Genomic DNA, 23,001 nt, shown 5'->3' with positions numbered 1-23,001 from the left:
GATTTTTATTAAAGTAATGGTCTGAGGAAGTCATTCAGTATGGATAAAAATCCACTTGCATAGAAAAAAGGGGGAGCTACTCCGCCCTCTAAGCTTCAAAGGACCAGTTTCAAAGGCAGTACAGGATATGGAGGTGTTAACCATTTGTTAGCAAGGATATGGAGGTGTTAAACCTTTTGTTACCAAGGAAGAGAATTTCAAAGCCACCCTGGCAGATGGCTGCTCTGCCCAGACTGAGCGGCGCCGGATAGAGGGGATGGGCCCCATATGCTACGTGGCCAAGGTGCAAAGTTGGCACATGCCCAGAGCAGACTAAGAGGCCCCTCTGTCAAGTTTGAAAGGCAAGTCCGTGATAGTGTTAAGGAATTATTCACATGGAGTAGATTGGCTGCATGGGTTAATTATAGGCCTGTTTAGTACATAAAAAACCCTTCAGCCATCAGGAAGCAGTTCCATCTAAGTTCCATCATGTAACAAGAGTCATCATGTTGTAAGAGTTTCATACCATCTAAGGATTCATGTAAGAAACATCTAAGTTTTAAGATTTTAAAATTTCATCATGAAAGAAGCAGCTCCAGCGGAGTACACAGCAACGGCAAGTTGCGCTACTCACGGAGGGCTGTTTCAGGCTCTTTTTGCGAGCAACTCCCGCTCATGGGAAATTGCTCCTAGAGACTTTTTTTTGGTAACATTTCGTTTTGGGAACATTTTATTTCGTTTGACCCAGTTACAGTAACTGTATTTTTTCGTTGTAATTGTAAATGAAGCTGTGTATGTTCATTCTGTAAATAAAAGATAATTTATTTTATCTCTTGCTTTTCTCAATCAAAGGATCCGGGTACTAAGGTGTTAAAAACGCTGGCCTTCCGTGACACTGGTGTCACAGGAGACCAGGCAGTTTACACCTTTTTACCAGGATCATTCATTGAGCAAAAATTGCTTACACACAGTGGAACACAAAATACAGACAAAAAGTCACACTTACTGGGAGTCTGGGGTCGAAAACTAGGCTCTCCTAGGTGAAGGGAACTATAAACAAGAGTTTTCCTCTGACCGGGACATAGCCCGAAATCCTCTGGCTCCCAAATTGGCGTGAAGTTCCCCACGCCACTGCTCCCTTCTCGTCTGAGAGCTTGGATATTTTCTTGACCAGTGTGATGGTGATGGGGTAACCAGGCTCAACAATGAAGGTTAAGCCCGTCTTGTTACCTCTGATCCATGTATTGGGGTTCGGGAGTGTCAGCTCTTGAGCCCAGTGATTGTCAATGCATGTCTTTAAATTATGCGACAATAAAGAATTTTCTGTGTTTTACCTTTCCAGTTGTGCAAGCAAGCAGAGATTGCTAGTCTATGAGTTTCAAGGGGGGGTTTATGGAGAAAGTCTTGTCAGAATGTGTCTAGGTATCTTGGTTCCAGAGTTGCTGGATACCCTAAAAATGTACCCGGGAATCAGGTCGGATTCTTGGATACATTGAGGCACATTGCTCCGGCAAAATCTCCCCTTGAAAATGCTTGCGCCACTCACTGCTACGACTCCCTGCTTCTGCACAGACCAGAAAGGTAAATGGGGCATATGGATGTGTGGTATCCCTAGAACACTAAAGGGGTCCCTAGTAAAAGGGGGGATGCCAAGTTAATGCCCTGATCACCCAGAACCTGGTGTAGGGGTTCTGGGGGTACTCCAACCATGTATAAGGTTGCAAGGAATTTTTATATCTAAGTGTGTAGTATTGTGTGTGGGGAATATGTCTCGTAGGAAGAAAGATGCAAGATTGGTGCCATAGAGTCTGCTCGGTTCCCGGACATGAAATACTAAGAGGTTGCCATGGTGTGAAAGCCATGTGGGTACCGGAGTTAAGCTCAAGTGCTCACGTCCTGGGCTGAATGTAAGTCCCCGGACAACCATTTGTCAATCCAAGACTTTGAGGAGCCTTACTCAGCGGTTGGCTTCTGCATGACAAGTGGCAGAGGTGCCAGGTTGACGCATGCCCTTGTCTGATGCCGAAGTCCCGCTTGTCCGGCTTTGGTAGACTGGCAGCACTCTGATTGGCTGATAGGAATTCTCCCACGCTTGGATTGTCTGCCATATTTCATGAATGAACTCTGAAATACTATAAGGATGCCTCAGCCAATCTGGAGAGCAGATTCTGATCGTGAGAACAGCAGCGGCAAATTTGAATATACCAAAAGATGCTCATGGAGAAATAGCAGAAAGCCGGCTTCAAAAATTTCAGGTCGAGAAATTTTCCAAGTCCCACTTTCTGCGGACAAGTTCTGAGAATTGAACATAGTGGTCGCGTCTGGGATTTCAGGCTGAAAATAGTTTCAGGATGTTTGGAGCTAGGTCGTGGTCAAATTATTTCAACTCCTCCGGACCCACACAAGATACTGATGCTGTAACCAGAGCCAACCTCACCACTTGTGAAGAAAAAAAAGTGGGTTTTTAAAAGGGCCGCCCACCTGAAGTTAAATACAGACTCTGCAAGAATTAACAAAATATAAATATATATATGTTCCTGGTGTAAAGTGCCCAGCCACATGAAGCAGTGTTCCTTCGGGCCTTATTCTGGTGATGAGGAGGATGCCTATGTGGCCCCAGAAAAAGGGCAGCAACCAGTGGAATATTTTTTTTCAGCGAGCCAAGGAACAGCAGCAGCAAGCAATGTGCTGTGGTCACATCCAGTATCACTGATGATAAAGAGAAAGAATGTGTGCCCAGTACTGCTGATGTCTCAGAATCTGCAAAAGTAATTAAAAAGTCTACAGAGATTCTGTGAGCACTATGAACTCTGCAAGCAAAGTCTGACCACCTGTAGGACTACCAGCTGGGGTTCTAGAAAATACAGTGAAAACAGCTGCAATAGCACCTCCCGAGGTCAGGAAGAAAAATACACCTGATACCACCAAAATGGAGTACAAGATGTGGCGTTCCTGTAATGAATCTTACCCCATGGAAGAGTAGCCCTTCCAGTCCTATGAGGATAAAGGTGAAGATATCTCTTATGGGAAACCCGAACCGAGTCACACCCACAAAACACCCCTAGGAGGGTGGAGGCGCCTGAACTCGGTATGCACTGAAAAGACCTCTCTCTATGATGACGATTGTAATTGGCAGGAGCAAGGGCGAGAGCAGCAGAATATTTACGCCACTTAATGCAACTGCAAGGAAAGCAGGGCGGATACAGTGAAACAGCTGAAGTTTCAAATAAAGGAGAAGACCCCATTATCCCTGATGGGACGGAGTTGTCCAAAACAAAGAGGCAGAAAAAGAAAAGCAGTTCCTCACTTATCGTGGAAGGAACAGACACGTCTGCAGATCCCGCAGAGAAAAAGGGGGTCCTAGATGCCCTGCAGCATAGACAAAATGGAGGATTCATCCCGCGGATGACAGAATATCCAGAGGGCCCAAGGCAGAAGATGTGTACTCCAAAAAAGTGTCTGTCTGGTGCTAACAGTGTTAAACCCTCAACCAACAATACCAGGGAAGCAGAGCCGGAACCAATAAGTGACAATCCCTTGACCAGCCCTGAAGATGCACTGCAAAATGCCAAACATGACTGTGATCTGCTCCGTGAACATTTGAAATTGGAGAGGGAAGATAATGCTGAGCTACAGAAGACGGTGCTTGCAATGTACTCCGAATCCAGGACCGAATTGAAAGATCTAAGGACGGATCTAGATACTGCAAACGCTACTATTACTTCCATGGATGAAAAGCAGAACAAATCTGACAGAAGGATTGGTAATCTGAAACAGAACTATGAGAAGAAGAAGCGGATTTTGCAGGATGAAAATCTGTAGGCTGCTAAAGAAGTACAAGTGCTACAGGAACATCTGAGAACTAAGTATGTCCTTGCAGAGCAGCATGAGAAACTGAAGGCTACCCTAAGCATCACCAGAGCATCGCTCGAGGCAAGCTGATTAATAAATTATAATATTTTTGCTATTAAGGATCAATAGTGCTGATTTAGCACCCCGGTACCATGTATATTTTATTTGTTATGGGTATTATCAGTGGTTGAGTTTAAGTGTGCATGATTACTAGCAGTTTGTAAGCTTCTCTTAACTACGAGATGCAAGTATCCATAAGTGTGTCTATTCAATCGAATGTATCAATTTAGAACTACAAAGTAATGTAGTTACATTTCTTAATCTGCTGTCACCCAACAATTGTATAGCCCAGTTTAAAAGGACAGTTCAAATTAGCTTGTCCAAAAAACATGCTCGCTTTAATTTTTTTGCCTTTGCAGTGATTACAAACTTTATTTTATTAAATAGAACTATTGTATAACTTGGCATTTATCACTTAAACCTTGTGGTACCTGTAGAACTTTTCCTTAGTTATTATTATTATTTATTTATAATGCACCAACATATTCCATAGCGAAGTACAATAGGGTTGGAGGACGGAAAAACACAAACATTGACATAGATTTTTACAGTAGGTAAGGAGGGCCCTGCAACATGGAGCTTACGATCTATAAGGAAGGGTAAGTGGAAACATAGGGCACTGTAAGGATGTTGACTGCAATCAGGATACAGACTCGCAGGGCAGAGGTAGGGAGTGATACAATGACCTTGGCCTGGGAACTGAGTCCTGGGATGCTGGGGTAGTCAGGTCCGGTTCCAGGGTCGAGGCAGATGGCAGGCAAGGATAGTCAAATACAAGCAGGACTCCAAACATAGGCTCCTAGGCAGGAACAGGGTACTTTGCGCGAGCAAAGACAGGGAGCAACTGCCTGCTATTTAAAGCCCAGGAGCAGCTGCTTTCAATGAAGGGCCAGAGAGAGGCTGACTTCCTGCCAGCAGCCATCTTAGGTGGGGTATGTTAGTGATCTGGTCCGTAGGACATCTTGGTATTCTGATAGAACCCTTATAGTTACTGGGGCATAAGAAGGGTGGTGTGTTTTGCAGCAACTGTAACATCAGCAAATGGCTGAAACCCTTTTGCTGCCCTTCAGCTTCCACCACAGGCTGCTGCGGCTTTGCTGCGACTCAGGTGCTATCATCAAAATAATCTGGGGTAAAGATAACAGATCACACCCATAGCAGAGATGCAGGGAGAAATGCTGCCAAACTTCAGGTCTTTCAAGTAGTGTCTGCCTTTTGCTGATGATGTTAGTCCTGTCTACACTGGCTTAGTGGACAGGAGCAGTGAAGGGGAAGCATAGTGAGGATACTCTCTTTGGGGGACCGGCTTTGCTGCGACTCTAGTGGTATCATCTACACGAGATTCTATGATAGTGGTTTAACTAGCCCTTTAAAGCTGCAGTTCATGTGTGTATCAATACAATCTTCACACTAACAAGTGAGTAGCTTAGTTGCCGATCGATCCATTCTGCTGTGATCGATCGGCAATGATTCGGCTCGGGAGTTCTTTAAATCACTGTTAGTGCTGTAGAAGAGTACCCAAGATGCAAAGTTCTGTATGGAAGATCATGTGACCAGACAGGCACTAGATACAATTGGTACACTGCTAGAGAGAGGGCAAAAGGGGTGTGGCAGAGCCTGTCTCAGAAGAAGGAGGGGGTGTGACTTTGTAAATGGTTGCTGTAGAAACTATTTTTATTTTAAATGCTACAAATATTTTCTCATACAAAATAAGTGCAGAACTTATTTATTAAAAAAAACACATAGGATATTGCTTGAACTGCAGCTTTAATAACAATTAACATTTTCAATTATGGTTTAAATTAATTTTATGTTTCTAAGTGGAACTGCAGTATTTATTCAGTATAACTTACAGTATGCAGCCTCTCGAGATAATGTTAAAATATTGTGTATGAGTTGGACATTCAGCATGGACAGTGCAGTTACATCCATAATTATAAATGACACCTAATGCCACAATTACAGTAATTCCAAAATAGGAACTGTAATAGTTCTAATGATTTAAAATCTGTATCAGGTATCAGAGTAACACAGCAGCAGATGTGCTAGACACCATTACCAACATCCAACCCAAGGAAAGTGGAGGGGGAGCAGGAGAAACCCGTGAAGCTATTGTATACCGTATGGCCCAAGACATGCTGGATAAAGTGCCTGCAGATTATATACCTCATGAGGTACGGTTGCAAAACAATTGAGAAATCAAAGAAAATGTGTACTTTTTTTTTAAAAAGGCTGTCTTTACACTTGCAAATAAAATTACAGTATGTTTTATGTTCACAAATATGCTTTGTTCACATATTTCAATTATACAATCATATATGGTAGCTAGACGGACACTCGTGAACATGGAATGTAACCTACTATATTTGTTTGTCTGCTTATATTATAAAACATATAGTGTGTGTATAATATATATATATATATACAGCTAAACCCCGTTATAACGCGGTCCTCAGGGTCCACCCCGAGTCCACCGCGTTAGTAACGGGGTCGCGCTAATTTTAAAAAAAAATGGCCGCCGCGCTCCTGATCGGGAGTGAGGAGGGAAGGAAGTTAATTAAATAAATAAATTTAAAAAAAATTAAAAATGGCGGCGATTCATCCGTCCTCCCTCTCAGCCCCCTGGTTTTGCACCGTGTCTGTGTCCTCCGAGCGTGTGTGTGTGCGTGCGTGCGTGTGTGTGTGCGTGCGTGTGTGAGAGAGAGAGACACAGAGTGTGTGTGTGTGTGTGTGTGTGTGTGTGTGTGTGTGTGTGTGTGTGTGTGTGTGTGTGTGTGTGTGTGTGTGTGTGTGTGTGTGATGGTGAGAAGGGGTGGGCAGGGTGAGGAGACACTAATCTACCGGAGTCACTCACCTAAAAGTTGCAAAGTGGCAAACATGAGAAAGCACAGACCTGCAACCAACTGAAATAAAACTAAAACAAAGAAAACTTTGTTTTTTTTCTGCACACCCACTTGTGTGTGGGAAGTGCTACCTGCAAACAGCCATGCACTGGGGAAGGACTTCTGCTAACATATCCATATAGCAATGCTAACAGTGCATCTCAGGCTTTAATGCAGGGTCCCCTACCTGTTCGTCATCCCCGCTACGCCCAGCATCAGAGCCGCTGTGCGGGGTCAGGGAGGGTGTGACAGATACCAGCACCTCGCACAGCCTGCGGGACTTGGGTTAGCTGCAGCTCCGGTCACTGAGTCCTGGTGAGCGGCGGGAAGGAGGGAGAGGGGTGGGGATGAGAGGGAGGAGAGGCTGGGAGAGGGGTGGGCAGGGTCCCGGAGCGCGAGGCTCCCCCTCCCCGGCCGGGTCCACCACGCCTGGCTCTGACTCACCTCCGCCCACCCTGCACTGCAAATCACCCGGGCAGGAGGAGTTGCCATAGAGACAAAGGGGGGTAAAGGATGCAAGCCACGCCCACTTACCTCCTCCTATATGGCACCAATGACTGCAGAACAAGCATCCCACATCCGGGCACTCTTACTGCCTGGCCTCATTCAGTCGCCCCGCCCACAGCCCTCTTCTTGTCAATCAAGCCGTCCGCTCTCCGCCCCCTGCGGGTGATGTCATTATTCCAACCTCCACCGGGCTGGTGGGCTGCTGACATGTGAAAAACGGGCTGGTGGGCTGCTGACGTGACAAACGGGCTGGTGGGCTGCTGACATATGAGGGGGGGTGGGCTGCTGACATGTGAGGGGGGGGGTGGGCTGCTGACATGTGAGTGTATTGTGAGAGCTGTGTGCAGTGAGTGTGAGCAATGAGCAGTGTCTGTGCAGTGTGTGTCAGTGTGTGCAGTGTGTGTCAGTGTGAGCAGTGTGTGTGCAGTGTGCAGTGTGTGTCAGTGTGAGCAGTGTGTGTGCAGTGTGTGTCAGTGTGAGCAGTGTGCAGTGTGTGTCAGTGTGAGCAATGAGCAGTGTGTCAGTGTGTGCAGTGTGAGCAATGAGCAGTGTCTGTGCAGTGTGTGTCAGTGTGAGCAGTGTGTGTGCAGTGTGTGTCAGTGTGAGCAGTGTGCAGTGTGTCAGTGTGAGCAATGAGCAGTGTGTCAGTGTGTGCAGTGTGAGCAATGAGCAGTGTCTGTGCAGTGTGTGTCAGTGTGAGCAGTATGTGTGCAGTGTGTGTCAGTGTGAGCAGTATGTGTGCAGTGTGTCAGTGTGAGCAATGAGCAGTGTGTCAGTGTGTGCAGTGTGAGCAATGAGGAGTGTGTGTGCAGTGTACAGTGTGTGTGCAGTGTGTCAGTGTGTGCAGTGTGAGTAATGAGCAGTGTGTGTGTAGTGTGCAGTGTGTGTGCAGTGTGTGTGCAGTGTGTGTGCAGTGTCAGTGTGCGCAGTGTGAGCAATGAGCAGTGTGTGTGCAGTGTGCAGTGTGTGTGCAGTGTGTCAGTGTGTGCAGTGTGAGCAATGAGCAGTGTGTGTGCAGTGTGCAGTGTGTGTGCAGTGTGTGTGCAGTGTGTCAGTGTGTGCAGTGTGAGCAATGAGCAGTGTGTGTGCAGTGTGCAGTGTGTGTGCAGTGTGTGTGCAGTGTGTCAGTGTGTGCAGTGTGAGCAATGAGCAGTGTGTGTGCAGTGTGCAGTGTGCAGTGTGTGTGCAGTGTGTGTGCAGTGTGTGTGCAGTGTGTGCAGTGTGAGCAGTGTGTGTGCAGTGTGTGTGCAGTGTGTCAGTGTGAGCAATGAGCAGTGTGTGTGCAGTGTGCAGTGTGTGTGTGCAGTGTGTGTGCAGTGTGTCAGTGTGTGCAGTGTGAGCAATGAGCAGTGTGTGTGCAGTGTGCAGTGTGTGTGCAGTGTGGCAGTGTGAGCAATGAGCAGTGTGTGTGCAGTGAGTGTGTGCAGTGAGTGCAGTGTGCAAAAAAAAAAAATTTAAAAAAAAAAATTTACATTTTTTTTTTTTTTTTTTTTAAACGGGAGCCACGGGAAAACCGCGTTATAACCGAATCGCGGTATAACAAGGCGCGTTATAACGGGGTTTAGCTGTATATATATATATATATGTATATATATATATATATATATATATATATATATAGTCAGATAAGGCAGTTGGCACTCCAATAGGTGCTGTTAAGCCACAGGTGCACGTCCCATATAGAGAATGTAGTTATACGTTACCGTTCCAAGGATTGGTAAACAAGAGACAGCACTCAATGTTGAAGATCAAAGTGTATTAGTGAAAGCAAAAATACATCCAGAAACCCAACGTTTCGGTCCTACAGAATGGGACCTTCCTCAGGGGGATACAAAGTTTGTATCCCCCTGAGGAAGGTCCCATTCTGTAGGACCGAAACGTTGGGTTTCTGGATGTATTTTTGCTTTCACTAATACACTTTGATCTTCAACATTGAGTGCTGTCTCTTGTTTACCAATCCTTGGAACGGTAACGTATACCTATATATATATATATATATATATATATACACACACATATACATACAGTATATACAATAACATTTAAATACTGTATCATTAGGGCTGTTATATGTTGAAGCAGCAATCTCCCCCCCCCCCAGAAGCCTATATACGTTTAACGACTATAATGTTGGCATCTGTCCCCCATGTCCTACTCTTTGGCCCAAGTCCACAAAATAATTTAATTAACGCCTAGTTAAGTGCTAACGGTGTCTTCATAGCTCACTAACACAATGTTAACTGCTGTTATCAGCCATAACGGGCCCTTGCACGAGTATACGGATGTTCGGTCTAAGGATATGCAAAACTGTGTTCTCTCTACCAATACTGTACCTATCCGCAGAGCTCTGTTATAGTCAACATAGAGATTTAACGAGATGTTGCTTAGGTCCTACCTGAAGGTTAGCTCTGTCCAGGCCCTGAAATATGGGTTTTGAGAGAGACCTATTTTAATAAAGTCTCAAGTGCTATTGATATCCTCTCAAAAAACCTTGAAACAAAAAACGTGGGGAGACACATGCTTAAAAATGTGTTGTTTGAAGGTTTGTTTGAAAGGATATATAAAGTTTAGCACTTAAATTTTTAGTAAAATAGAATATCTCTCTCACACACAATGCAGGGCTAACTTAACATGGTGTTAAGCCTATTCTACTGAGATAACTAATGACTGTTATATATTTATCTTTGGGAATTGGCGTTAACCTCAGGGAATGCAACATCCTGATTTTGATAACATGACGTTTTGAGCCCGGACTTAACAGAGCTCTGTGGATCTGGGCCTTTATTTTTATGTTTTATTTAGTGTTAAAAAATAATAATTTTCTTAATCTCTAGCTTTTGAGTTTACATAGACTGGGAAAACAGTGTTGGCAAGGGCAAGAACAGATCTCAAAAGTAAAACAATTGGCATGGACTGCTGCTTTAATGTACAGTTTATAGAACAGAAACCGTGCCTAAAGATCTAAGGTTATTCCCATTATACAAGTTTTTCACACTACTACGGGCCATTTTTTTCTACAATGTTACGCCATATAACATTGTCTATGCTGCAAGACACATCTTTGCCTAATGTAACCCTGCCAGCATACATAACATAATTAGCCTCTTAGTTTGATTATAGGCCATTCAATTTTCTATTTATGGCACTAACTATTATAATTTTCAACCTTTTGGTTCGAGAGAAATCTATGAATTGTTTGGTAATGCATTGCAGTCTAGTCCACTGTAGCTTTAACATTGAAGACATATGGTCAAACCTGACCTGATGAGCTCCGTACATTAGTAGCAATGTAAATTCTACTGCAACTTCTAACTTATTCATTTGAACCTGAGCTTCTCTTGTGGTCTTTGAAAAATAATGGTAATGCACAATAATATATCCAACTTTTTTCTATTATTTTTCTGCAAGGTAACGCGCTTAGAATGTAAACTCTTTTACACTACAACATTTAAGAATATATCCTTATTGTCAGTAAACTTAATAAGTCTGATGGTTTAACCATTTGAGCACAGTGGAATAATGCATTGCATATCAAATGTCTTTGCAATGAGTAGAAATGCCTCTATTTACTGTATGTGTTAAGTCATCTTCCCATCTGCATTGCCCTTGCAGTTCTATTATATTATGACTTCTGATATTTCTTATATATCACATAGTTATTGCGTGCATTATGTACTGTATGCAGAAAAATCTATTGCATATTTACTATGCTTCGAACGTTAAGTTTAACTGTGAAAATATCTGGTTCCTTATACATGTAGCCGGGTCCCCCTCTGCTCGGCGACCCCCCCTCGTCACCTCCGCGCCGGGAGCTATGGCGAGTACTGCCGGAGCCAAACGGCAAACCCGCCGGTGGTTCTGGAGGGTGGGGGCCGAGCAGGGAGCGCTCCAGTGCTCCGGAGACTCCGCGGCGGCCCGACATGGCAGGGCGCCGCCATATTGTTCTTTGCACATGCGCAGTGCGGCAAGGCAGGCGGCGGACACCCGAGAGCTTGCGCATGCGAAGAGGGGGGCTCACAGCAGGGACTACAGGTCCCATGAGCCTTAGGGGACCCCACGTGACGCCAGGGAGCCAATAGGGGTACAGTATCTCCCTGCTCACAGAGGAGATACAATTCGCGGGGTTTTGCAGCAATGCAGTCAGCGTCAGGAGCAGCTAGGGGAAGGAGGTAGGGTGCAGGAGTCAGTGACTCCCTGCACTAGGCCAGCAGCCCCCTAGGATCCAGATAGCCCTGAGCCACCAGAATTATTGAGTTGTTTCAGGGACAGGCCCCAGGTTAGGGACCCTGCCCCTTACTATCCAGAGCCAGTTAGGGACACAGCGGGCGCTGCGCTTCCATCCAGAGGCTTGGGATCAAGCCTGCTAAGCAGAGAGAGCGGAACCGTACCAAGGGTGGACCGCCCTCACAGATCTTCTCACCGGAGGAACCTGACATCACCCTAAAGCTCGTCTGATCCTTTGTGAAGAGTCTTTAACGCCCAGGTGCCGTCGCACTGGGCAGGTAACGTTACCCACGGTGGTGGGTGTGGGGATTATGCAATATCCTTATGCAGTGCTAACCTTTAATGTGTTTAGTAAATGTTATGCTCATATATGCAGTAAAGCCTGTTCTGTTTTACAACTGTTTGCTTAACGTGATTGTTTCCTGTGAGGGCCTCCTCCCACTCCGTTGGGATCCCTCCCAGGTGGAGGCGTTGCACCACGAGATTGTATTATATGTATGTACCCCAGGCTCCCCGAGCGGAGGCTTAGGCTCCTGAGAGCCACACAGGTATACACAGCAGGTAGTAGCGTCTGTATACACAGGGAATACCCGTTACATACAGTACAAGTATTTTTTCACAACATTTAGCAACTGCTGGCCTACAACTGCGTAAGTACAAAATCCTGTCAAGTTATCCCATGTAAATGTGTCCAAAGGCTAAGGATTTAACCGCTACAAAACTAGAAACACTCAAGTGATACAGTGCTTGTGCATAGCATGTGTGCTAATGGTCAGTGTGATGTGGATTTGCATTAATGTCATGTGCTATAGTATAATGTGAGTGGCTTTTTAAAAATATAAATCTATCGACATATAGGGATTCTATCCTTGAATGTTTTTATTTCTTTAGTAAATGTATGTACAGTGGCAAGAAAGTTTGTGAACCACTTAGAATTTTGACATATTTCACATATTTAAAACCTAAAATGTTATTAGATCTTAATCTAAGTTATAATAATAGATAAAGATAACCTGATCAAACAAATGACACAAAAACATCATACAGTACTTTTTCAATACTTATTTATCCACAAATGATTAAACATTCAATATCCATGTGTGAAAAAGTATGTGAACCTCTAGATTCAGTACCTGGTGGCGCCCCCTTGAGCAGCAATAATTTCAACTACAGTAAGTGTTTCCTGTAACTGCTGATAAGTCTCTCGTCGGGTTTGACGAATTTTGGCCCATTTCTCCTTACAGAACTGCTTCAACCCAGTGACTTTGAGGGCTTACTTGCATGGGCAGCTCACTTCAGGTCCTGCCACAACATTTCGATAAGGTTTAGGTCCGGACTTTGACTAGGTCATTCTAATACATAGAATTTCTTGTTCTGCAGCCATTCTTTTGTTGATCTGCTTTTATGTTTAGGATCAATGTCTTGCTGCATGACCCACTTTCGCTTCAGCTTCAGCTCACAGACGGATGCTCTGATAGTCTCCTCTAGAATATACTGATACAATGCAGAATTCATGGTTTTTTCAATGATGGCAAGCTGTCCAGACTCTGCGGCAGCATTGCAGACCCAAATCATCACACTCCCATCACAATGTTTGACGGTTGGGATGAGGTTCTTCTGTTCGAACACAGTGTTTAGTTTTTGCCAAACAACATTTCTCATTGAGGCCAAAAAGTTCTACCTTTGACTCGTCTGTCCAGAGAACATTGTTCCAGAAGTCATGTGGATCATGTATGTGCTCTTTGGCGAACTTCAGATGGGCAGTAATGTTGTTTTTAGAGAACAGTGGTTTCCTCCAGGTTATCCTTCCATGGACACCATTCTTGTTCAGTCTTTTTCTTATAGTTGAGTCATGAACATTTGCATTAGCCAAGGTGAGAGTGGCCTACAGATCTTTGAATGTTACTCTGAGGTTCCTTGTGACTTCCTGGATGATTTGCCGGTTTGTTCTTGGAGAGATTTTGGTAGGACGATCGCTCTTGGATAGAGTAACTATGTTTTTGAACTCTCTCCATTTGTCTGTCAGTGGATTGGGGGAGCCTCAAATCCCTCTAGATGGTTTTGTAACCCTTTCTACACTGATGAGCATCAATAACTACTTTTCTGAGGTCCTCAGAGATTTATTTTGATAGTGGTTTGACGTGTTTGTAAACACCTGTAGGGTGTTTTGATCTTCATATAGGATGAGGCCTCCCAAACTCATACCTGAAGATCTACCTTATTATTTAAACACCTGATTCTAATTATCCCCTTTCATTTAGCTGGTAAAACCAGGGTTTCACTTACTTTTCCACATACCCTGACTCACAATTACTCATGGTTTGTCTAATTCATATATCATTTTGTTTTAAAAGACATGGAACTGGTTAATATAAACCCTACTGAATATTTAAGAGAATACAGGTTTTGATTCAAGAAGGTTATCATGGAAAAACTATGGAATATCCGTAAATATAATTGCGACTCACAAAATATTTCTCACCACTGTATGTACAGTATGTATATAAATAAATTTAAGCACTAATGGGTACTAATGCATGAACTTTAGAGTAAAGAAAAATATAGTGGTACAATGAATTGTTTAGGACAACCCAAATCACATTAAGCAATCAATACAGAAATGTATCAAATACACTTTAGAAAGGGTATGAAAAAAATATAATAATTCAAATTTCTGGAAACTGGGCAGCAGACTTCCTGAGAATTGGGTGACCTTTCAGGCTAAGTATATCCATTTTATATGTTATTTAAGTACATGAATATCCATATATATATTTTGGTGTCTCTGTGCCTTACTATTAATTTTCTTTTAGTGCAGTATGTATAAAATACTGTAATGCTCACTCTTTAGCCTGACATGGCCAAAATGATGGCTGGTGTGGCTGGACAGCCTCGCGGCAGGGTCAGTAAGATGCTAGACGCTGTGTAAAGCTTTAACTGTAGTGGTTTATTAGCTACAAACAAAGAAACATAATGGGTACTGTCCCTTTAAATCATAATAAACCATAGAAAATAACACCTTTTCCCTTTAGGGAAAGCTAACCATAGCTTTCGCCCTCACTAACTGCATGGTCAGCTAAGCTGGTTCCCAAGCCAAAACATACCCTGGCATATGGAACAAGGTAACACAGTCTCTGCATACAACAATAAAGTGTTTTTGCTTATCTGTCAGTCCTTTGGAGCAGACGTCACTGCTTCAGCACGGCCTTGCATCCTTTCTTCCTAGGGGAACTCAGCCCCAACTTGAGCCCAGAGAACTCATCTGTAGCAGCTTTCGAAGCTGGGGAGCACTTCTATCTCCCCCTTCTCTGGGAAAACAGTCTCTCACTCGGCGACTCCCAGCATTGTCTCTCTGTGTTTGTCTTAAACACTTCCTTGCTTCACTGAGGAGCCAGGCCCCAGATTAATCAGATTTCAGCTGCTGCTCTTTCTCTGAAGAGATTAACGCTCTGTGGACTGGAAAGCACACTTACTTCACTGTTCCAGCCTACTGAGTCTGTGACTCTGTCACATATCCCTTCCCCCAGCGAAACATTGTCCTGTGATCGGCCCGTGCACTATTCCTGTGCACCAGCCTCTTTGTCAGACATGTCTGACATCCACCTCTTCTTTTTCCTTGCCTTCCAGTTGAAGAGTCTCTCTTTTGGGGCAGAGTACTAGGCCTTCTGGGCCTGCAGACTGGTCCCTCGATACCTTTTTATCTTGTGCCGGCTGGAGTCTAGGGTTAAAGCTCTGCCCTTGTTGTTTTCCCTTTTTGCAAAGGTTGCCAAGCATCCTGAAGATGCATCTCTGTCCTCTTCCTCTTGTGCTCAGAGTCTCCCTTACCCTGTAGAAGTGCATTGACCTCAGTCAGCTCGTTGCATACACTCGCCAGTGACGGTTTGGCCTTCTCTTGTGAAGACAGTAACTCCGCTTTAGCGGTGATGGCTGTTGGACCTTTCTCCATCAGCGTTCCTTCAGTGTTGGGTTCCATACAATTTATCTTCAGTACTACAACTTGGGCTGGATTCTTTTTAACCCGAAGTGCACCCCATGGCGCCTCTCTTTTATAGTCAACTGACTCGTAAGCTTTGGTCTTTCTTTCTTGACTCCTTAACTTACTCCGTTGGGAGTGTCACTGGCCAATCTGTGAGGTCTTTCTCCTCTTACGATCGCAGACACACTTCCGTCCCATTCGCGACTCTTTCTTCACAGCGGCTGCCCTCATGGCAAGGAATCCACTTTGGGTCCCATGGGTACAGCAGTACAACTGGATTCTTACTGTGCTACTCCATCGCAACCTTGTCTTCCCATTCCGTGCCTTGTGGAAAGTAGGCTGTAGTACTGCAACGGTATTGCAGTCACGCTTTCTGGAGTGCCTCATTTGCTTTAACTCTACCGCCATCTTTTCCATGGACTGCTTCTGTGACCCAAGTGTCTTTCTTAGGGTTGTGACCTCTTTCTCCAACTTCAGCAGAGAAACCTCCTGCTGAGCATCATTAGAATCCAACGTAGCGTCCCGCTCAGTCTTCAGAGCCTCGAGCTCCGCGCCCAGGTCACGCTTTTGTTTTTCTGCCATCTTGCGGCCAGCATGCTCAGACTCCAGGTCCTTCCTCAGGTCTTGAAGCTATCCTTCTGCCTTTCTTCTTTCACACAGTGCAGCTGCTAGTTCAGCTTCTTTAGAGTTGATTCGCGATTCCACATCTCCTAGCAGACTCAGAGCAAGGCTTAAATCTGTTTCAGTTTCTTTTTTCTGGACCTGCAGCTGCTGGTGCTCCTTGTCCAGCTCCAGCTGTAGCCGGGGCCCCCTCATTGGCTGTGTGGTCCAGCCGCTTGTGGATATCGGCCATCTCGGTTTCATGGTGCAATGTCAGGCAGGACACCAGACTGTCGGACACCTCCTCTCTCTCGGTGCACTGTATCTCGTATCAATCTGCATCTGTAACTCTTCAATCTGATTCTACCAGTCCCCTCTCAGGGCCTTCACCTCTTCCCGGTGCTTGCTCTGGGTTTGCATCAGCGCCTCCTTCATCTTTTGAAGCTCTGAAGTTTTTGTTGCTAGGATCGCTGCTGCTTCTGTTTTCCAGGCCTATTTCTCCTTTGCATACTGACTCATGGGGATGGAGCTGCCTCTCTGCTTCTCCAGCTCTTGCCCCAGTTTCTGGACCTTCTCCCGCTCCCTCTCATACAGAGTCATCTGGCCTCTAAGCTCCTCCTCCAGTGACGCTCTGGTGCCGCTTAGTGTGGCCTTCAGCTCCTCATGCTGCTCTGTGGGGACATACTGGGTACTTAGCCGTTCCTCTAACAGTTGTACTTGGTTAGCAGCCTGGACATTTGCTTCCTGTAGAACTCGCTGTTTCTCCTTGGTCGCTTGCAGACTTGCACGTAGCTCTTGCAGCTGGCTCTGCCGTAGGTGCACTGCTTGTGTGTGCTGCTCCAGGGAGACACGTTGCACCCTCTCTTCATTCTGCAGTGCTTCCTGCACTTCTAACTTTTACTGGATTAATTGCTTCTTCACTTTTTCTGCTTGGTGAAGCTTCTTATCACCTTCACTGATCTGGTCAGTCAAGTCTGAATTTCTCTGTCTCAGACTTGTATTTGCTCTTTTTACTGTCTCTAAATGAATCAGGGTCTCTTCCTCAGCATCCTTAAATTCACAGACCTCTGTGCTGAGAGTGTGGACCTCATAGCATGAGTTTTTTAGCTCTATGTTGAGGAGGTGTATCTCTTTCTGGGAGACCCTCAAGCTCTTTATGCAGCCTTCTTTCTGCGCTCTCCAGGGCTTCCTGCACTTTAGCATTTTCTTGTGTAATTTTTTTCTTTACCTTACCCAGTTCTGCTTTGAGCGCACAAGCCTCTTGCTGAGAAACTTCCAATTTTGTGATGACATTTTGAACATCTTTCTGGTACATCTCATAGTTCAGTTTCCAGTCGGTACTTGTTTTCTCTGATTCACTCGGCTCTCTGTATCTGGCGTTACTGGTAACCTTTTTCATCCCTAGGCTAGTCATCATTCCTGGGACGATTGCACCAAGCTCTCTGGGCTGTAGCTCATCTCGGGTCTGGTGTAGGGACTTCACCATTTGTTGCCACGGTTTAATTTGGAGACTTCGGGGACACTTCTGCAGCTTCCATCTGCGGGTGTGGCTCTCTTCCTGGGGCCACATATGAGTCATCATCGTCATCATCGTATGGCCTGAAGGGACACTGTTTTGTATGGTTACGTACATTACAAAACAAACATTTGACGTCGGCCATTTTTAAATCCTTTTTTTCCCTTATTTATCTTCTCTCTTTAACAACCGACGGGGCAGGTTTTATACAACACACGTGAGTTGTACAATGTTTTGAACCTTCTTGGTTCTTCTTAAGGCAACATCTTTACAAAAATCAATTTTATTTATTTTTCCAACCCGGCAGGGTAAACTTGACACTCATTACTTTGCTTATGGTGTTTGCTTTACACAGCACAGCAATCCTTTCATAACCGACAGGGCAAACTTTACAGCTGCAAATTCACTTGCTTCAGCAAAATAATTTTTTTATGGTTTTTGGTTTTCTGCTTGGGTTCATGAAATGAACACTTCTTCATCTACTGACCCCCAGAGGCTTAGCTTCCCACTTCTGACACCACCTGTGGCAGGATGGCCTCGCAGCAGGGTCAGTAAGATGCTAGACGCTGTGTAAAGCTTTAACTGTAGTGGTTTAAACAAAATAGTTTGTTTACATTGTGGATTCTTCTTTTGGATTCCAGTGACACTAATGTAAGTCATATACTCCCCCTCCCCTGCCCCCCCCCCTGGGAGATTCTGCTGCTACATGAAGTGTGGTGGTGCATACCTGCTGGCTCACAGTAGATCTGAGTCTCCCGCATGGTGGTAGGGGATGTCAGAACAGGCTTCTGGGGTAATAAATGATTTGTACTCACGGTAACAGCGCCTCCATCTCTTACAGGCCCCAGGGATGTTGGAATCAATCCCTTGTAGGAGAGTTTCTTTAGCCTTCCCCTGATAGATTGCAGTCTCAGGCAGGAAGGTATAGTAAAACAGGAACACTTAATTGCATACTGCAGATTGCACAGCATACACAACAACAAGGACTTCTTAGGGCCTTCACCCTCAGCATGTATCCCTGGACATTCACTGCAGGTACAGGGCCCCCACAGCAGTCCTTGCTCTACCCTGACTCCCTATTAGAACCAGAGGAATATTCTCAATCCTACCTCCCCAAGGGGTGAAGGCAGTGAGTGCACAGCCGATCCGTACTTCTGTGTGAGAACCTGTCTTTCTCAAAGGTAGAGACAACTGAATAACTTTGGTAGTGCAGCCTCTTAAGTACAGGAAAAGCAGGAACCAGGTCTGAGTCCCTGATTGGACACAAGGTCTAGTTGCACTGCCTCCCCTGTGACTCACTGAAGCTGCAGGGTTGGGGAAAACCCAGGATTAGTCCTGGCATGCCTGCTCTTACAAGGGCTTACTGTCAGGAGAAGGGCAGACTGGTAGCCATAAACCAGCCATGGCTACACTAGAATAAGAAATTATGAGTACATACTGTAAAGTAAGGACCACTTTGGCCATGTAGTCTGCCAATTTGTACCTTTGAAGTCTCTGAACCCATTTCATACCTGGCTTTATTTTAACATTCCTTTGCTATAAAATCTCCAGTTTCTATGCTAGAAGATCTACTACCTGTTCAGGGAATAATTATGTCCTTACATTTTGCCTGAGTTAATCATTTGCAGAACATAAATTCATCTACAATCCTCTATTTCTGGAAAATGCTTTTTTTCTAACTTGTTGACACTTTATGTAATTGAACATTTTATGTCCCGTTTTTACTCTTCTCTCCCAGACTTTACATGTTCAGTTTCTCTAATGTTTTCTTACACAAACATTATTTATTTCTGGAGATATGCAACAAGCGACAGAGAAGCCCAATGCTACATCCAATATGACAAAAATACACATTAAAATACTTATACTGTATGTTCTCTTGAAAAAGGGTCATTTAGTTTAACCCTTTGGCCAAAGCATTGTAAGCCTGCATTCCATGACAAGGCAGACCCAGTTCGCAGGTCCTAACACTACCAGATAAAATACTATTATACCTCTATTAGGATTACAATTTACCTCTATTAGGAGGGAGAAAGGCCAACATTGGATCTATATCCAGTAGAATGAAAAGGACCTGCTGATTTGGGAAGTGGGGAGGGGTGAGCTTAAAACCTGGGAAGGAGGAGCCACTAACCTCCAACAGCTGAGATAGCTGAAAATAAGTTAACAAACAACACACAGAACCCCAGCAAGCTAATTTTAGGAAGCCCTGAGCCCCCACAAAATAAATACGTATATAAGTGTCAAAAAGGAGAGCTATTGAGCATGGCAAATGTTAGTGGCCCCTCCTTCCCAAGTTTTAAGCTCACCCCTCCCCACTTCCCAAATCAGCAGGTCTTTTTCATTCTACTTGATATACGTAGATCCAATGTTGGTCTTTCTCCCTTCTAATAGAGGTAAATGAAAATGTTAATCCTAATATAGGTATATTAGTATTTTAATATACAATAATATACTTGAGATACTATTGTGAACAGTGTAATGAAAAACACTGTGAACAGTGTAATGAAAAAACCTATGAAATAACCCCTAGGTAATGTATAGTTATAGTGATATGGTTAAAATAATTTTATTTCTAAAAAGATAAAATAGATTGGGGCACAAATATGGTTAAAAACGCTACAGGCGTATAACTATGGAGGTATTGTCCACTGTAGTATGGACCACTACTTTACAGTGTTCACAATAGTATCTCAAGTGTATTTCTGAGTCCTAAGACTGATACCTCAATTAGATCTGAGAGTGCATGTAATTGGGGTTTCTATACTTTTCCTGTCATTGGGGAAAGGTACCTCTTTCTCTGCCAGTTCCCCAGAAACCTGTTCCGGCTAATCAATAATATTACTAATAATATTAACCAGTGATCTATAAAGATCAGGTTGACTACTGCCCTCTTTCAGCTTGTAATATATTTTCCTATAAAGCTCAGCTGACTCTCCACTGTGCTTTGTTACAGTGTTTGTCTAATTTTAAGTCACTTATAATGATCCCAATGTCTTTGTACTCTGTAAATGTGGACCGAATTGTACTATTAATTATATATCCTGCTTCATTGTTTTTTATGGCCTACTGTTGCGGCCCCTTTTATTCTGCTACATCCCCGATTTTTTTCGGGGATGTTTTCCGTATGTCACGCACTTTGCCGCGTTCAGCTGCATTCATGGCTAGACAGCGCTAATAGCGCTAAACAATGAAACCGCCCGCTTCGCCTAAAACGGCCGGAGAACATGCCGCATGTGCCTGTGGTTTTAAAAATCGCGTTGAAGCGGCCACACGAGGCTGAAGGCGACCGCCACTATATTAGCATATTTTTGCAGTCCTTAAATAGTATTTAATTTTAGATCTAGTTCAACGTTCCAACAGCCAGTTGGTACAGGAGGATTTTTGAATTGTAGGCCATGATTCCTTTTAATGGACCAACAAAAATGATTTTCATAGATTAAATTATTATAGTTTTAAAAGCTTTCAAACCTCAACACATAAGAATTCAAATAAGAGAGAATATAAACCTTCAACAATATATTGAATTTCTTTTTTTTCTGATATAGAAAGAAGAAATAAGGATGTAGGGGGATAATAAATGTAGGCATAAAGTTAGAAATAACCAGTTATATATAATTCAGCAGGGGCAGCATGGCATGCCCAAATAAAGGCTAAGCCAGCTCGCTGCTGCTGCCAGTCAAGATGGCGACCAACTGAAAGCATTAAGGTGCCATCTCAGGGTCGGAAAATTGTATCCAACCCTGGTAATATGTTTGTCAGGGTCTCCTAGACATCCTGCTCCTAGCCATAGTTCCTTTCCTTGTCCACCGGATGTGCTGCTGCTTTCTGTCTGCTCTGGGGGTTGTCTGTCTGTCTCCTCTTGCTGCTCCTTTTCTCTGTGCTTATAGTTCATGCTTCCTATTTGGGTCCTTGCATTTGCTTTATGTCAGACTCTATGCCATTGCCTATGCTTCTGCCACAGCTTGTTCATGTATCTGTTCCTGTACCAGTCCTGTTCTGTATTGGAGTCCTGTTCATATTTTTCTCCGTGAAGTAATGGTCTCCACTGATTGGTCGGGACCTGGTTCTCCATGTTTCCAAATGGAGGTTGGGAAAGTATACAGGCCATCACCGATCAGGGCTCCACAGTTGTTCATGGTTGTTCTCAGTGTTTAGAGCCCAACAGTAGAGGGACCTGTGTGAACCTGGGGCAGTAATCTCTAGTTGCAGGGATCATGGAGGAAGCGTAGTTACCTATAAAAGAGGCATCCAGGTTAAGCTAGCTTCGACAGCACCCTGCACCTAGTGAACTAGGAGTTCCCCATACTCCCCATTTTTGTGTTATTGCTGTTTTTGCTTGTTTGGTTCTCTGTTGGCTCCGGCCAAATAAACTTTTATTTATTAACCTCTGCGTTTTGACTGCTGTTTACAATCCCAGGTAGTCTGGTCGACCCCATACAATAAGATTCAGTTTAGCTGACGGGGAAAAAATAAAAACGAATCGGGATGAACAGGCATACAGTATGTGATCAGACTATGACTCAGACTAAGCCTGTGGTCAGTTCTCATATCCTGCCTCAGCCCTGTGGGTCGGCCTCTTGGTTAGAGACGAGCTCTGTCACAATGTGACAGTTTGGGCAGGAAACGCAAAAGTCAGTGCAAACAAAAGGCCGTAAAGCAATGAGCATGGCCAAAGAGCATGCGTGCACTAGAGCGACGGCGTAGTTGACTTTTTGCGAGACAAATTTTTTAAATTTTGTCACGTGACGGCCGGGTCACGTGCGCGGTTCAGCCAGTGAGGGCCAACTGCTCACGTGACGTCATGGGAATGCCTCCCTAAGGAAGGAACTGTGAATCACAGCTGATCTTGGATGCCTCCTTATTGCGTCTCCTCCAGATCCCACAGGCCGTGGATCGCCTCTGCAGCAAGCGCATGCTACGCCACGCGGTCCGTCACGCGCGCCTACTATCTTCGAGGCCAAGAAGCTGAGTGAATCAATGAGTGAGGCACTTGAGTTTCCTCTGCTCTGAGAACATTCCACTTACTGGGCTGAAAGGCCCAGAATTTAATATGTACTATTTCTCTACCCCATAAAGTTTCTCAGACAGAAAGGGGTAAAAGTTTTTTCCATTTGCTCAGAAATTGCAATCTTTGTATAAATGTATACAGTATTTATATATTATATTTAAAATGTGACTATCTATTTAATTCTGCCTTTTAGCTTATTTTATCTACATTATATGTGTTGTGCAAACAAACATTTACCAATATTATTTTTTAAACATTTTGTATTGCCTGTGGGCAAACCATATATATCATTGTAAAGGTCACATTCCCATAGATGCATTTCCAATTACTGAATAAGACAGATCTCGATGGCGGAGGAAAATTGTATAAAAATATATCTCCTGTTCCTTTTTAG

General features: G+C 44.2%; 1 protein-coding gene across 4 annotated transcripts in view; it reads left to right on the top strand.

The window, feature by feature from the left end:
* DNAH8 (dynein axonemal heavy chain 8) overlaps positions 1 to 23,001 on the top strand; it is a 1,091,167-nt gene that overhangs the window by 1,040,762 nt on the left and 27,404 nt on the right. For all 4 annotated transcript variants that reach the window (XM_075598772.1, XM_075598771.1, XM_075598773.1 and 1 more), the window contains one exon: positions 5,909 to 6,065. In XM_075598772.1, the coding sequence (XP_075454887.1) occupies positions 5,909 to 6,065 (157 nt within the window). The remainder of the gene's footprint in view (positions 1 to 5,908; positions 6,066 to 23,001) is intronic.

Source organism: Ascaphus truei, chromosome 4 (assembly GCF_040206685.1).
Source record: "Ascaphus truei isolate aAscTru1 chromosome 4, aAscTru1.hap1, whole genome shotgun sequence".
Lineage (NCBI taxonomy): Eukaryota > Metazoa > Chordata > Amphibia > Anura > Ascaphidae > Ascaphus > Ascaphus truei.
This window is presented reverse-complemented; position numbering and strand designations above follow the sequence as displayed.